Source organism: Rattus norvegicus, chromosome 10 (assembly GCF_036323735.1).
Source record: "Rattus norvegicus strain BN/NHsdMcwi chromosome 10, GRCr8, whole genome shotgun sequence".
Lineage (NCBI taxonomy): Eukaryota > Metazoa > Chordata > Mammalia > Rodentia > Muridae > Rattus > Rattus norvegicus.
In genome coordinates, this window is record NC_086028.1 from 53784105 (window position 1) to 53799649 (window position 15545).

General features: G+C 48.7%; 1 protein-coding gene and 1 long non-coding RNA gene across 3 annotated transcripts; one reads left to right on the forward strand and one right to left on the reverse strand.

Moving 5' to 3' along the window:
- Positions 1–368: 368 nt before the first annotated feature.
- On the reverse strand, positions 369–3741 carry LOC120095125 (uncharacterized). 2 transcript variants are annotated; one of them, XR_005490320.2, is made up of 2 exons: positions 3489–3741; positions 369–681 (listed from the first exon to the last, which is right to left on the reverse strand). It is a non-coding gene; the product is annotated as an uncharacterized LOC120095125 (long non-coding RNA). The 2 variants fall into 2 exon arrangements; XR_005490321.2 differs by lacking the exon at positions 3489–3741 and adding an exon at positions 1499–2662.
- Positions 3742–4728: 987 nt separating this feature from the next.
- Ccdc42 (coiled-coil domain containing 42) lies at positions 4729–14907 on the forward strand. The gene is made up of 7 exons (NM_001107009.1): positions 4729–4978; positions 5282–5387; positions 5817–5921; positions 8355–8552; positions 11878–12099; positions 12344–12502; positions 14624–14907. Exons 1-7 carry the CDS (start codon positions 4896–4898, stop codon positions 14699–14701), a joined length of 951 nt encoding a protein of 316 aa, NP_001100479.1. The 5' UTR covers positions 4729–4895; the 3' UTR covers positions 14702–14907.
- Positions 14908–15545: the final 638 nt, after the last annotated feature.

Genomic DNA, 15545 nt, shown 5'->3' on the forward strand with positions numbered 1-15545 from the left:
TGAAAAGGGAACATGGCTCTGCAGTGAGGTTTTGCCTCACACCTAGCGGAGTGGCTGAGATACCAGACTTCAGCAAGGGTGTGGAGAGGTTTTTCTTGTCACCAGGTACGGAGATGTAAAATGAATGGAATACAGTGTGGTAGATCCCCAGACATGAAACGCAGAGTTGCACAGGCATGACGGTGCACATCTTTAGTCCCAGCGCTCGAGAGGCAGAGGCAGGCAGGTCACTGCGTTCTAGGCCAGCCTGGTCTACAGACCAAGTTCCAAGACAGCCTGGGCTACACAGAGAAACCCTGTCTTGAAACCCAAAAGGAAAAAAAAAATATGGTTTTTATGAAAAAAAATAAAACAATACAAGACAAATCTTTTAAGAAATATGGAGTAGATTTTTAAAAATCCCAAAGGCTTCCCCACCCAATGTCATTGTCCTCTCCAGAGCGCCGCTGACAACCTTCCCCGGCCTGTCCTCGGCCACACGCTTGCGCACACACTGCATCCTATTAGACGTGCTGTGCTGCAGCTCGCTTCTGTCACTCCATTTGTCCCCGATACTTCTCCCACGTCCGTGCATACAAATCAGCTTCGTCCTGTCTGTGAGCTGCCTGGTATCTCATTAAATTCAAATCACTGAAACCAAACATCCCCTTGAATCTTCATAGTACGTGATCCCAGCATCTGCTGTGGTGTTAAAAAAAAGAAGAAAAGAAAAGAAAAATTTAATTTTCTTGTTGTTTTCACACTAGCTAGAGCATACGAAACAATGTTAAGTGGTTGTAGTGACAGCAGAGAGACTTTTCCATCCCTAAATTTAGCAAGAATATCTTTGACACAATTGTTAATATTATCTCTCTGGTTCATATTCTTTTACACAGAGAATGTGTGTGTGTGTGTGTGTGTGTGTGTGAGAGAGAGAGAGAGAGAGAGAGAGAGAGGAGGGGAGAGAGAGAGAGAGAGAGAGAGAGGAGGGGAGAGAGAGAGAGAGAGAGAGAGAGAGAGGAGGGGAGAGAGAGAGAGAGAGAGAGAGAGAGTCCAAGTAGCTGGACTGGTATTCACAGACATACCACTGTCTCACAGTGCGGGGACACACAGGCATACACCACCACACCCAGCAAATTCACTAATACTCTTTTTAAAAAGATAAATATAGAAGTTCTCAGTGCCACATTGACATCTATCACCATTCAATTCATCCCTTGAGAATTTCAAAAGAATTATTATTAATAGATTTCCTAATATTTAAGGAAATCATGCAGGTCCTGGCTATTCTATTCAAATTACTCTTTTTAAGTAAGAGGTCCCAGCAAATGTATTTTGATAGCTGCACTCTGGAAGGGTCTTAGAGATCTGACTGCCATGTGGAAGACACTCTCCCAGGAGAGGCAGGAGACTGAGAACTAAATTAAATTTGCTAATTGCCGGCGCTAAGATTTTTACATAGATCGGGTTGGCCTATTTTTCTTTCTTTCTCTGCCACTGGGCTTTGCTTTCCACTTACCCTCAGATACCTTTTCAGTTCTCGGAAAGAGGAAGGCACAGACTGTTTGGATGCTTTTCAAAGTAATTTATTTTTTCTTGGAGACACAGCAAAATGGTGGCCAGCCTCTTTTGGTGTAGGAAGCTGTCAGAAGTGAAGGGGTGTAGGCAATGGAACTTCTGTGTGTCCTCTCGTTCCCTTCAGCAGTGATCTGGCCAATCTGGGTGAGTGCCGTGGAGCAACAAGAGCAAAGGGGATTGGATCCCTGGTCACTGCCCAAAGGATCATCTCTGAGGACAGCTGGGAGATTGTATTCCCAATGCTATCCCAGGATAATACTTGCAAGCAGTGGTTCTCAACCTTCCTAATGCTACAACCCTCCTGCTGTGGTAACCCCAAACATACAATTATTTTTGTTGCTACTGCACAACTGTAATGTTGCACTGTTATGAGTCATAATGTAAATATCTCATATGCAGTATGGTCTTAAGGGACACCCCTATGAAAAGGTTGTTCAACCCCCCCCCAAGGGGACATGACCCATAGGTTGAGAACCACTGCTTTCAAAATATTAACCTATATCTTTTATTTATTTTTTTTAAGATTTATTTTATTTATTATATATATAAGTACACTGTAGCTGTCTTCAGATACACCAGAAGGGGGCATCAGATCTCTTTACAGATGGTTGTGAGCCACCATGTGGTTGCTGGGAATTGAACTCATGACCTCTGGAAGAGCAGTCGGGTGCTCTTAACCACTGAGCCATCTCTCCAGCCCTATTTTTTTTTTAAGATTTATTTATTTATTATATATAAGTACACTGTAGCTGTCTTCATATACACCAGAAGAGGGCATCGGATCTCTTTACAGATGGTTGTGAGCCACCATGTGGTTGCTGGGATTTGAACTCAGGACCTCTGGAAGAGCAGTCGGGTGCTCTTAACCGCTGAGCCATCTCTCCAGCCCCAACCTATATCTTTTATTTTCTGCTATATTTCTCCCCTTTTCCTTTTAGTGCTGTAGGTCAAAGCCAGACTCTTGTGTGTGTTAGGCAATCCCTGTACCCCTAGGCTGTGTACTCTAGACCTCCCCTCCTTCTTTTAAGCAGATAACAGTCTCAGAGGATAACACCACAGAACAGAAAGCAAAAATTCCAGATGGTTTCTAGCATCCAAAACCCATTCGATGATTAACTTAAAGATGAAGGTGGAGAGGGGTTTTGAAAGACAGTCACAGAGACAGAGAGGAGCTGAGAGTACTAGCTTTGCTCCCTAATGCCTGGAAAGGCATTACACCACCCCACCCCCACCCCACCCTAGCCCTCCAGGATAATGTTCAGTGACTGGAATCTAGACTGACTCACACAAGGTACCATGTGAAACAACACAAAGAGTTTTGAGACGCAAGTGGCCAAATGGGAAAGAGAAGTGTCTCAAGTCCTGTATGGATCACCCAGGCCCTGGCCCACCTGATTCCAGAAGCCTTCTTTAAGGGCAGCATCATCACCTCACCCCTCTGGACCAAGCTACCACAGGAGGCGAGAAGGGGAGGAAATAGAGAAATCCCTAATGAACGGTATCAAACTGTCTTAGGGTTTTACTGCTGTGAACAGACTCCATGACCAAGGCAACTCTTAGAAGGACATTTAATTGGAGCTGGCTTACAGATTCAGAGGTTCAGGTCAGCATCATCAAGGTGGGAGCAGGACAGCTTGTAGGCAGGCATGGTGCAGAGGGAACTGAAAGGCCTACATCTTCATTTGAAGGCTGCTAGGAGAAGACTGACTTCCAAGCAGCTAGGACTAGGGTATTAAAGCCCACACCCACGGTGACACACTTCCTCCAACAAGGTCATACCTTCTAATAGTGCCACTCCCTAGGCCAAGCATATACAAGCCATCACACAAACTGTCTTGATAAAGAACACATACTCTCTCTCTCTCTCTCTCTCTCTCTCTCTCTCTCTCTCTCTCTCACACACACACACACACACACACACACACACACACCTTTTGTGAAACTTAGAAATAATTTGTCTTATTGCCATCCCGCTGGGTCTACATCTAGAGTTGAGGTTAGGGGTTTACAGTAGACTGTGGGGTGAGGTGGGGATAGATGGGTGAGTTCAGAGTGGGTGGGCTTTTTTTCTGTTGCCCTGAGCAACAGAAGTTAGAACAGGGGCAGAACAGGGATACAGAACATACAACCACTCTTTTCCTCATGACAGAGATTCAGGGAGCTGGTGGAAGTAGCCAGCAGGGCGTGCCAGGTGACCCCCACAATTTAGCCTGCAAGCTCTGTCCTTGTCTTTCTGCCAGAGACCCCAGCAATCCTATCTGAGCTCGCTGGGAGGAAGGATAAAGAGGGGTCAGCATTAGGGCTTAGTGCCAGCAGAGGTCACTATGGTGCTGTTTCACCCAGGGCCCCAAACTTACACTGCTTTACCCTCAAGTCAAATAGGTCCTCATGTGCCCCCAGGGATGGAGGAAGGTAGCCATACAGAAGTAAACCATTTAAACAAGGGACTTATTCCATTACCCCCCTCACCCGCACTTTCATCTCAAAAGTATATCTTCTTTGTACTTAATAACTCACTCTCACGTTAAAGGGGCCTTGCCTTGCCTGGGCTCTTTTCCACACTCCTAATGGCCACTCCCTGTAGGCCCACTACTTGGTTCTAATGCATCTCATTTCCCGCATTTTCCACACTTCTCTGTCCACTTCATCCCCCCTCCCTGGGCTTATCTAAGCACCTACTGCTTTTCTTCTTCACCATCCATCCGCTACCCAATCTCTCCTTCGCTCTCACGTACCCCTAACTCTAGGAAAGTGGTGCCCCAGGAGCCAGCTTCACACACCGGACTCCTCTGGCAGACCCTGCCTCCCTGTCTGGTAAGGGAGTAACAGATCAGAGTTCCTGAAAGGTACCAGCGTGATCAGAGAGGCCACCTCAACAAGGGAGTGAGGTTATTGGGGCGGCAGTAGCACACGCCTTTAATCACGGCACTCAGGAGGCAGAAGCAGGTGGCTCTCTGAGCCCGAGGTCAGCTTGGTCTACAGAGTGAGTTCCAGGACAACCAGGGTTCACAGAGAAACCCTAACTCGAAAAAACAAAAAGGGAGAGGTAGTGGGGAGCTAGTGGGTCCAAAGGTTAGAGGGCAGATCGTGGGTTCCAGTTAGGTCTACAGAACTAGGCAGCTTGTTGCTAGGTAACCAGATCTCCAATCACCGCAAGAGCGCACCATACTTAGGCAGCCTCTAGCGGGTTTCTCAGCTACCCACTCTTTGTGGGATTTTGAAAGCAGGAGGAGAGACGAGCGAGAACCCAGCCACTACCCCTGCGTGCCCTGTGGCTCTGCCCCTCACCATTTCACTCTGAAAAAGTAGTCCACCCGGGCTGTTAGGTAGTTGCCACCATGAGTTTGGGCATGATGGAAGAGGAGGACCTGGCCGAATACTTCCGGCTACAGTATGGAGAGCGGCTCCTTCAACTGCTGCAGTGAGTGTCTGGTATAGCCTCTGAGCTTGGGACCACTCTTACCCACACGATGCTCCACTGCCTGATCCTTCCTTTCCTACAGCCCAGGGCTCCTCACTTCCTTACCCCATTACCCAACTCCACCTGACTCTGGGCCCCCATCACTCCCTCACCCCTAAAAGCCCATGTAGCCCTCTCTCCTCAACACACCGCTCCTTTCGTTAAGGTTTCCTTCCCATGGACATCCATCTCCGAGTTACTCCCTACATAACCCTGCTCCTGTCTCTCAGAGGCCCCTGTCCCCCTTTTGCTCTTCTTGTGCAGGAAGTTCCCAAATGTTGAGGAACAGTCAGACTCTCCATCCATCCGGCTCCTGGAGAAGAAGAAAGAGGCCAAGGTCATGCAGGAGGCCATGGAACATAAGAAGGAGGTGAGGTGGGGAGTTGGGGGTGTTAAGGGTAGGGGTACAGGGTAGGGAATGAATTAGCTGGGGCTTAAGGTTAATGGATGCTGGGCCCTCACTTTGGAGGTTGAGGTGGCTAGAGCTGGAGCTCTAGCTAGTGGTTCTAGCCTCTTCCCTCCACACAGAACAGTGGTCCTAGTATATGAGGAACTAGGGTCATGGGATACTATACTAGGAGCTCTGTGCAGAATAGGGTGCACAAACCACAAGTCCTTCTGTAACTACGTTTTATTTGAGGAGTTAGAGATTTAACCCCTGGTGACTGCTTTTCCACTGAGCTACATCATCAGCATTTCAAGAGCCTCCTGGCTAAAGGATAAAACACTTTGGGCAAATGATGTTAGAGTCTTTCTGAGCACCCTTGTCAGGCGGCTCACCTCCTCACATCCTCTAAAGACGTTCCAACGAAGAATGGAAACGCTGAACTTGCGCTGGGAGGAACTCGGTATTAAGGAAGAGCAGCTGAAGGCCCATATCCAGAAGTTCGAGCAATTCATCCAGGTACAAAGTAGGGTGGTCTGCAGTGGGTGGAGACTTTACACAGTGCTGGACCAAATGGTTCTTCCCCCTCACTTGACTTCGTAGGCTCTCCATGCTCCCGACCTTCCGGATTAAAGGTGTTTTCCCTGGTCTGGTAGCTCCTGACCTTTCCCAGGCATCTTCTATATTCTATTTACCATCTCTGAGCTGTCCCATTACCTGCCAGTCTCTGCTCTCTAGTTGACCTTTTCCTTGCCTGAGTCCAGGATAGCGTATCAAGCAGATGGGTAGATGAATGGCTGTGATGATAGACGGGAGTATTTGTGGATACAGCAGTGAGTCAGAGGGACTTGGTCCACTCACTCACTACTGTATCCCTCCATCTTTGTCCTTGCACTGAAAGTGAGGGACAGATGAAGGTGGGAAACCATTGCATTGAAGGACCACGAAGCAAAGAAACTAGTAAGAAACTCTGGCTTCAAGAATCTTTACCTTGGATTTGGGGTTAAACAACGTTCCCCTTCTTCCTTCTAAGGTCTCAGGGATCCTGAGGAAGCGATGAGTTTATCAGGATTACTAACAAAGCACAGATGGGTAGTTACAAACAGGAGCATGAATGACCCTAAAGGAGCCACACTGGAAGGTATACAGCGTAGATGATGGCTTCCATGCTTACACAGAGGACACCTCTCCCCAGTCCTTCCCTATCTATATACTCTAGCTCCTCCCAGAGACGCTAGGGTCATGTGAAACTAAGGCAGACTTCCATCCAACTGGTTGGAAGGAGTTGCTGGATACTCAAGTGAGGGTCCCCTGATTCTCTCCACCCCTTACAATGAGGGAGCACCAACGGTCAGCAAGCCCAGCTGTGATGGATCTTCTGTGGCTGGGTCCTAAAGATGACAGCAGTTTGGCTCAGAGGATAGTCCACTTAATCAGTACTTAGAGGAATGATTTGGGCTGGCAAGATGGCTCAGTGGGCGAAAGCACTTACTGCCAGGGCTGACAGCCTGAGCTAGACCCGGACGGAGGACCTGCCCATTGGAAAAAGACAATTGACTCCCAGGACTTTTCCTCTGATCTCTGGGCGTGCACTGTAGCGTGTACACACACATACACACACACAAATAAATAAAAATGTAAACAAAACAAAATCCCACCCAGACTTGTTGGTCAGCAATCCTCCAGGACCAGCAGTAGGGAAGCCCTGAAAGGCTAAGTCCTGTTGCAGGGGGAGCTCATTGCTGCCCTCTCCTGGAGGAACCCTACTCTTATTAAAGTTCCTCATTCTGGACGCACGACTGTGCAGAGCAGGGATATCAATGAGTTTTTCTTCTGAGATACAGTCCACCTGGACCAGAGCAAAGTTGATAGAGTATTTGAGGGGACAGGAAGTTTGAGAGTTAAGGGCTCCCCAAGTGACTTCCAGACAGTCAGCAGCTATGGAACTTGTTGCAAATACAGACGTCAGTAACTTTTCCTTCTGCCTCTAGCAGGTCTCAGGTTGAGACCAGACACCTATAGGTGTTTAAAAACTTTCTAGGTGTTTCAGATAGGACTGACTTTGGCATCCCTCGGGCCTCTCTTGTGCTTTGGAGCAGGACACATATCTGTTGCCTTTCTCCATTCCCCAAAATGTCCCCACCATGCGTACTCATCCATGGAGAATTGTAGGGCCCTTGACAGGAGGAAAGAGACACCTGGTGACACCTGGTAAAGGGCAAAGAGTTGGCTTGCACTGGTCCTGATGTTGCAGAAAAAAGAGGCGTGGTCAGTAGCTGAGCCTCATCTTTTCTGCATGCAGAATTACCATTGTTATCTCCTCTAGCCCTAGCCAATGCCAGAGACAGGTCTTTTCCACATATGGCTCTATTACTACTGCTTTGGGCTTTGTAGGAAGACAGGGCTACCACCTCTCAGCTGACAGATGGAGAAACAGAGGCACTGTGTACCCAATCAGGAGAACATGTAGACTTCCCTGGCCCATGACAAATGGCCACCACTAAAATCAGAAATCACAAAAGGTCCGTCAAAGGCTTCCAACCAGCCTTTCTCAGCCTTCTTGGATGCAAGATAGATCTTCCATCACTCCCCCTCTTTCTGTGTATTCTCTTCCCATCCCCAACTCTCTGAAGCCCAGAGAGCAACTCCCACTGGTTCAGAACTTCCTGCTTGTCCCTCCTAAGGCCCCCTCTTGACCTTAAGGTGGATTGCAGTACTCACGGCCTCCCCCTTAGCTTTCCTAACTCCCTTCAAATAAGGAAAACCTCACCAAATCCTTTTCCTTCACACCCCAGCTCCAACATGGGCAACCCACCAAGCTCTGCTTGCCCTCTGGTGGTCTGAGCTCGGCAGACAGAAGGAGCAAAGCGTATCACCAGCCCCAGGTAGACCAGGGTCTCAGGCAGGAAGGATAAAAGGCTTGCTTGATTTACACTGCTTTCCTCAACCCAGGAGAATGACCAGAAGCGCATCCGGGCCCTTAAAAAGGCCAACAAAGAACGTGAACTGAAACGGCAGCGCCTGCGCGAGCTGGCCAAGGCCAAGCAGGAGATGACGGCTCTGAGGCTGGAGCACCAGAAGCTAAGTGTCAAGCTGCAGGACTACGCCATCTTCAACAAATACCTAGAGAAGGTGGTGGAGAACTCTGAGGTGGGTCTCAGGGCTGGGCCTCCAGCCCACCTCAGCTGCACCACAGGGTCCTCCTCAGAACCCTTCAAGTTAATGGAATAAAGTTCAGCTCCAGCTGGCTAGGGTTTAGGGGCCTTGGAATAGTTATCCTCATCTGGGGAGGGGCAGTGACCCTGGGAGACGGGTGGCCAAGCCCCACTCCACCCCACCCACTATGAGGTCAGGTGGGGCTTCAAAGCGGGAGGCTGTGCACATCTATACACCTATACATGGGTTATGTGTTTACATCTCTGTGTGTGTGTGTGTGTGTGTGTGTGTGTGTGTGTGTGTGTGTGTGTGTGTGTGTGTGTGTGTGAAGCACTTAGGAAAGGATACAGGCTGACTGAGAGTTTGCACAGTGAAGAACAAACAGGCCAGAGAGATGGAGGAACCTGTCCAGAGTCTCACAGACTGAAAGTGGCAGAGCTCAATGCTTTCTCCACTCTTCTGAGGGCCCCTCAGGCACCCCGTGCCCGAAGGACCTGTCACCCCACCCAGGAATTTTCAGCCCTCTTCCTGCCGCACCTCTTGCAACACATACTGTCATTACTCCTGTGACATCTCCTCCCTCCTTCCCAGGGCCCTCTGGGGTTTCCTCTTCTTAAATTCTTCCTTAGGCAAGACTGACCATCTACAGTTCCGCCATATCTGTGCTTCATCCTTCCCCCACGCCCCAGTCCTGAAGCCATCAATCAGATATGGTCCATTCTGCCTCCTACGTATTTCTGGAATCTAACCCCTGCCCTTTCCTCATTCCTCACGCTGTGCACTTCAGCTGTGTTACCTCTGCCCTTTGCCCTTTTACATTCTCCAGCCTCCTCCCCCTCCTCTTTCTCTTCCTCTCCTCCCCCCCCTTGTCCTCCTCCTGCTCCTCTTTCCTCTCCCTGTCCCCCATACTGGAAAACAGAGAAAAACTTAATCTTTCAAGAACTCACACGTGGTTTTGTCTAATCTTAATATTTTCCTGGTTTCTTTTTCTTTTTCCTCTGAAATAAAACACTGCTGAGAATTTAAAACCCTTATAGGTCCTTCCAAATCTCAATCTTTCTCTCCTCTCTTCAGGGGTCACCAGTATCATGGTATTTAAATTTATCATTCTCATGACTGTTTTCATTATTTTATGATGTATCAACTGTCCATACACTATGCATTGTATCAGATATATCCCTCTATGACTTGGCTTTTTTCAGTCAATCCTTCCTTCCTTCTTTCCCTCCTTCCTTCCTTTCTGTCAGTGTCTCACTCTTCACTCCAGGCTAGCCTCAAATTCAAGATCTCCTTCTCTCTGCCTTCCAAGTGCTGGGACTGCCATGCCCACATCAAACTCTTGATTCTTTGTAGTGTTCAGAATAATAAATTAGCATGTCAGCAGCCTCTAAAAACGACCTATTGTGTCATTATGAACTCATGGGTTTTAATCCATGTTTCAATCTTTTTTATTTATTCTCATTGATGTTCAAATTGTCCCCTCTTTGGACAAGCAGGAACCTCTTCAAGCTGGTCCCTGAGGCTTTTGACATCAGAATAGAGCCTTCTGGTAGCTCTGACCAAACCCGTTCATTCTAGCTTCTGTATGCCAGTGGTGTTTGCTGAAAGAACTGTAGAAATAGAGACAGGACATGGGCTCTCTGCTTCTTAAAACTAAAGCTCTTCATGGATAATGTTCATACTCTTTTCCTAGTTTTCTGGAATGTTCTGTCTCTGTCTGTTTGTCACTGTCTCTGTCTCTCTCTGTCTCTCTCTGTCTCTGTCTCTCTCTGTCTCTCTCTCTCTCTGTGTGTGTGTGTGTGTGTGTGTGTGTGTGTGTTTGTGTATGTGTTACTAGCAGTTGAATCCAGGTCCTCATATGTGCTAGGTAAGTACTCTGTCACTGCTCTGCACCCCAGCGCTTATTTTAGTTTGACACAGGATCTTACTAAGTTGTCCAGACTGGCCTCAGACTCACTATATAGCTCAGGCAGGCCTTGAACTTGGAATTCTCTGGTCTCAGCCTCCCAAGACACTGTTGCACAGGCACGTCCCCCTTGTGTGTCCCCACTACTCTCTCAGGTCCATTTCCCTCCCATCTGATCCTCCAGTCATTCATGCTAAATTGCTGTATTCTGAACAGCCCCCCCCCCCCAAGCCTCCACTCATCTTTACTCAGGCTTCTTTTCCTACCTGTGACACCGCCTTGCATCCCCTACCTGCCTCTGTCTGGCTAGCCTCTACTTGTACCCCTAGTCTCTTGTCAGCCTTCCTGTCTGTCCCAAATACTTTTCTGGCTGTCCCACCTATTCCACCACTGGCTGGAGTGGTCTTCCTCAAGAAGCACATTTGGGAAAACAGGACACCAATCTGCCACCACCAACCATTATGATATGGAAACATGCTCAGAGTCCCTGAGCAGGCACACTGGGATAGTCCCTGGGGAGACGCATTGATGTCATGGAACTGGAGGTCACATTGCCCTCTATAGACATGCTTGCTGGGCAAACTCAGTGCTTCTGAACTCCACTGGAACAGGTGATCTGAGTCTTTTTTTTTTTTCCGGAGCTGGGGACCGAACCCAGGGCCTTGTGCTTGCTAGGCAAGCGCTCTACCACTGAGCTAAACTCCCAACCCCTGTGATCTGAGTCTTGCTTGCCCCCTGACCCTACTGGCTTACCCACCTTCAGCACCACTTGTGATACCGATGATGAACAAAGGCTTAAGAAGTTAGTGCCTGGGCCCTGTGCAGCCCCACCCACCCCTCAGTCCTAATAAAGATGGTTTATCACCGTCTATCCACCCTGTACTCAACCACCCTTGAGGCTATAAATTTCAAAAGAATGGGGTCTGGCTTTCTTATCTCCTGCTCTGTCACTACCTTTTAGCATAGCTCCTGGCCTGTGAGTGACTTCTAGAACATTCTTGTTGAACAGGATTGATGTTGCCTTAGGAGACAAAGCAGTTCTTAACTCTAGCTCGGCCTGGAGCTACCTAGAGATATTTTGCAAAATTTTAATTCACTAGGGGCCACCGTAAGATATGTTATTAATCTGAATCTCTGGGATTAAACCTTGGTAAGTATCTTTTTTAAAAGGGTCCCCAGATGAGTCTAATATGCAGCTGGCATTAGAAACTTCAGGTCTAGCTGTGCAACCCTCCAATATCTGGGGCATAGCCCATATAAACCCAGGAGAAGCCAACATTCTCACAGTACCTGTTTATGGCTGTGGTTTGCCTGCCCTGGTGTCCAGGTGTCCAGGCCAGAGGTGGTGGGTTGAGATGGCTGCATCAGCTTGAGAGCCAGCTATTCGGTGACCCAAGCCCATTGGCCCCTCAGTTTGAAGAGATCCACGAGGTGATTGCCCGCTACAAGACCCTGGTGAGCATGCATCATGACCTCATGCAGTCAGCCCAAGAAGGCCAGGAGAAGATTGAACATGCCAAGGCACGGTTGGCCCGCTACATGGAGGAGAAGGACGATGAGATCCTCCAGCACAACAACGAGCTGGCAAGACTGCAGATGCGCTTCGACCGGGCCCGCAGCGATGTCATCTTCTGGGTAAGCTTCAGGTCCAGCCTAGGGCTGGTGGGGGTGGGGGTTCCTGGTTATATTTCTGCATGTGTGCACACATGCATAAAGACACTACACACACACACACACACACACACACACACACACACACACACAAACACATACAAACAGAAAAAGGAGTCAGAGAGAGAGAGAGAGAGAGAGAGAGAGAGAGAGAATGAGAATCTCCTCCTGTGCTACACTTACACACTACCACCATATCTCTCCCCAGGAATCTCGCTGGGCACACATCCAAAACACAGCAGCCAAGAAGACCCTCCTGCTTGGCACCATTAAGATGGCTACGCTGAACCTCTTCCAGATCGTGAGCAAGCAGCTGAAGGAATCCACCCAGGTGTCCCTGGAGGACACACACAAACAACTAGATATGGTAGGAGGAGCATGTGGAGCTGGGTCCAGCAGGGTGGCAGGGTCAAGGAGGGTCTGACTGAAGGAGTGAATCAGGCAGAGTTGTAGCCCTCGGGATCACCTAGTGGTGGAATTGGGGAACTTCTGAGCTCACCCCAAATCGCTAACTCAGAAAACCTAGGATGAGAACCCATGGACTTACATATTTAATAATATTCCCCAAGCTACACATCTGCGGGTCAGGGTTCCACACATTGAGACCCACAACATTAGCACCCGAGATCATCGTTAGCATCAAACCACAGGGCAGGAGTAGGGTCCCAGTGTTGAACTCATTGGTTGTAAGAACAGTCTTGTTGGCCATGTGTGGCAACTCAGAGTCTGTTGTGCGAGGGAGGTTGTATGAGACTGAGCCTAGCTACTGTCTTCTCCACTTGAGTGTGGTTCTGGGGCAAAGCTGGGCACCTTCTCCAAAAGCTGACTGCTTCCACCCTTCAGTTGATGTTCAGAAATAGTTTTCAACCACTCACATTTCCAGGGAAAACCATGGCTAGGGCTCTGAACGTAGATCCTCGAGCACTTTACCAACCAAGCCATCTCCCTACTCCTGGAGATAGCACGGTTGATTAAAACTCCAAAAGCTCCTTTTGTGAGGAGAGTAGCATTGGGGGACACTTTGGCCAATCCCTTTAATGTCTGGCTCAATAACAGGTGGATTTGCTGTTTCTCCCTACTGTTCATCCTGTTCTGACAGGACAGCAAGGAGACTCTGCTACTTGCTGTCTTGATGTCTCAGTGATCTGACTTCCAAGATCTCCTGGCGTGCTCGTCTCCCTTCCTTTAGCTACCCTGACAAAGGATGCCCTGGGAAGTGGTACTTGCAGCTCACAGCCCCAACTGCTCATTCCCTGCTTCGCTCCAAGCCTCCAACCCATCTACTCCAAAGGCTGAGCTTCTTGAACCCTTGAGGATTTTTCCCAAGTTTTATTTCCCGGAATCAAACTTCCAGAAGGTGCACCTGGCAAGGAAAACCAAGTTGAGATTTCCCTTGCCAGGCGCACCTCATGTTGCACAGAGCCTGTCCTAAGATAGCTGTCTTCATCCCCACGGAATATAAGCGCACTGACAAATTCAAAGGACTAAGCAGCGACGCAGACAGACAGACAAAGAGTGGAGAAAGTATATGTGAATTAGGAGGTTGAGCACACATCCGGTCCCTGAGCAAAGGGTCACCTTTTTGAGGATGAGAAACTGGGCTGGGTATGTGCCTAAATGCTACAGCATGTGCCCAGCACGATTGAGGCCCTGGCTCCCATCCCCAGAATTAAAATATTTCTTCAGAGCTATTTTGTGTGGAGCCCAACTGGGTCTTCTTAGCCTCTGAGTCTATCCTGGGTCACTCTGACCACAGGCTTTTAAAACAGAAGCTGGTGAGTAGAATCTAAATTTCCCTTGAGGACAGGACCCCATCCCCCCATCACAGTGAGCATCAGGTCTGGGTTCCCTCAAGCAAGCCCTTTGATGTTGCCTGAGGGTCATTTACAGCCCCGTCGGCAAAGTGCTTCACTCTGAGTCTTCCTCCTGCACATTTGTGACTCTAAGCAAATGTGACCTTACTGTGCTTTGAGTTCGCTGTCAAAACCTGTAGGCTCCCATTTCCTGTCAAGTCCTTGTCCCCCAGCTTGTGGCACTGGTTTGAGAAGGTGAAACCTTTATCAGCAAAGCATCCTATCAGAAGTAGGTTACAAGGTGCAGGGCTTTGAAGGTGACAGCTGATCCACCCGCTCCAGGCCCACCCTCTGCTTCCCGGTCCCCTCTCCCCGTGAATAGCCATTACCCAGCGCTCCTTTCATTGCAGACTGAGCACTCCACCATGGCTTCCAAGATGGGCCTCGAGCTTTGAAGGCACACGCCTTTAAGTTGCTGCTCTCATCTCTTTTGAGCCCAGTGCCCAGAGAAGTCACTAACAGATAGGCTAATCCCAATTCTTAGGGTCACCCAGAAAAATCTGTGAGCCGAGGCAATGCAGTCACCTCTGGAAGTCAAGGATGAGCGCAATGAGGTCCTTTCAAGGAGATGCTCCATTTTAGAACTTGGGGAGTGTTTGCTGGGTGAAGTCAATGCTGTCTCCCTGTCTTGCTAGATCCAGCAGTTTATACAAGACCTGTCAGACATCTGGACAGAAGTAAAGAAGAAAGAACAACTACAAATCCGGGTGTAAGGAAGCAACATGCTTCTAGAATGTCCCAAGACACTATAGAGAAAAGAGAAAGGAGAGAGAAGGTTCCTGATGAGCCTGTGATCCAGTCCCCTAGTTCAGCTGTTGAAGACCAACAGCTTCCTGATGATATATCCCCTGTTGCTTTCCCCTCTGGCCTCAGTCTGTCCCATCCCTAAAACCACAAATAATATAAGAAGTTGATTCTGAAGTTACCTCTCCTTTCGAAAGTTAGTTCATGGGGAAGAGGCAATGAGGGGAGAGCCCCACAAGCCCCCATCTAAGAGCAGCTCACTCGGGCTGCTGGAAAGCCAGATGCCATGCCTTTGACTGGGTGACTTTTGGGCTTTAGACTTTAAGCTAGTTAGGAATTCAGGTGGGCAACAGGGACAGCACAGGGGCCCTATCTCTCTTCTACCGCTTGAGGGGGAAAAAAAGTGTTGTTCCTAGTCAGGGTGCAAGGCTCCTTAGAAACTATAACGGCAGCTTCTCAAGTCGAAATTTCGCAGCCCTGCCCCCTATCTCTGGTATACCCACCAAACATGCAAACACGGTATCATGTCACCAATGCAATGCAGGAACAGCACATTGGCTGCCTGGAAGCTTGTAAGGGGCCACTAATGTGCCAAAGGACAACCTCCACTTGTAGCATCCTAGCATGCTGAAATGCTTGTGAAAACCAGTAAAAACCAAACCAAACAGAGGCAAACTGTCGATGGCAAAAGTCAGAGACCCTAGGTGAGCATGGGTGCTTTATAGACACTGGCCCTGTGAGACACGCACGAGGCACCTGGCGCACATAGCAAGACACTCATTTGTCCCAGGACACTGGCTGCAGGGCCTGAGG

Excerpts from the sequence above, each read along its gene's own strand:
- Ccdc42 (NM_001107009.1), top strand. The coding sequence starts at position 4,896 with ATGAGTTTGGGCATGATGGAAGAGGAGGACCTGGCCGAATACTTCCGG. Across the intron at positions 4,979-5,281 it reads CGGCTCCTTCAACTGCTGCA|GAAGTTCCCAAATGTTGAGG; the intron begins GTGAGTGTCTGG and ends CTTCTTGTGCAG. Across the intron at positions 12,100-12,343 it reads GCAGCGATGTCATCTTCTGG|GAATCTCGCTGGGCACACAT; the intron begins GTAAGCTTCAGG and ends ATCTCTCCCCAG.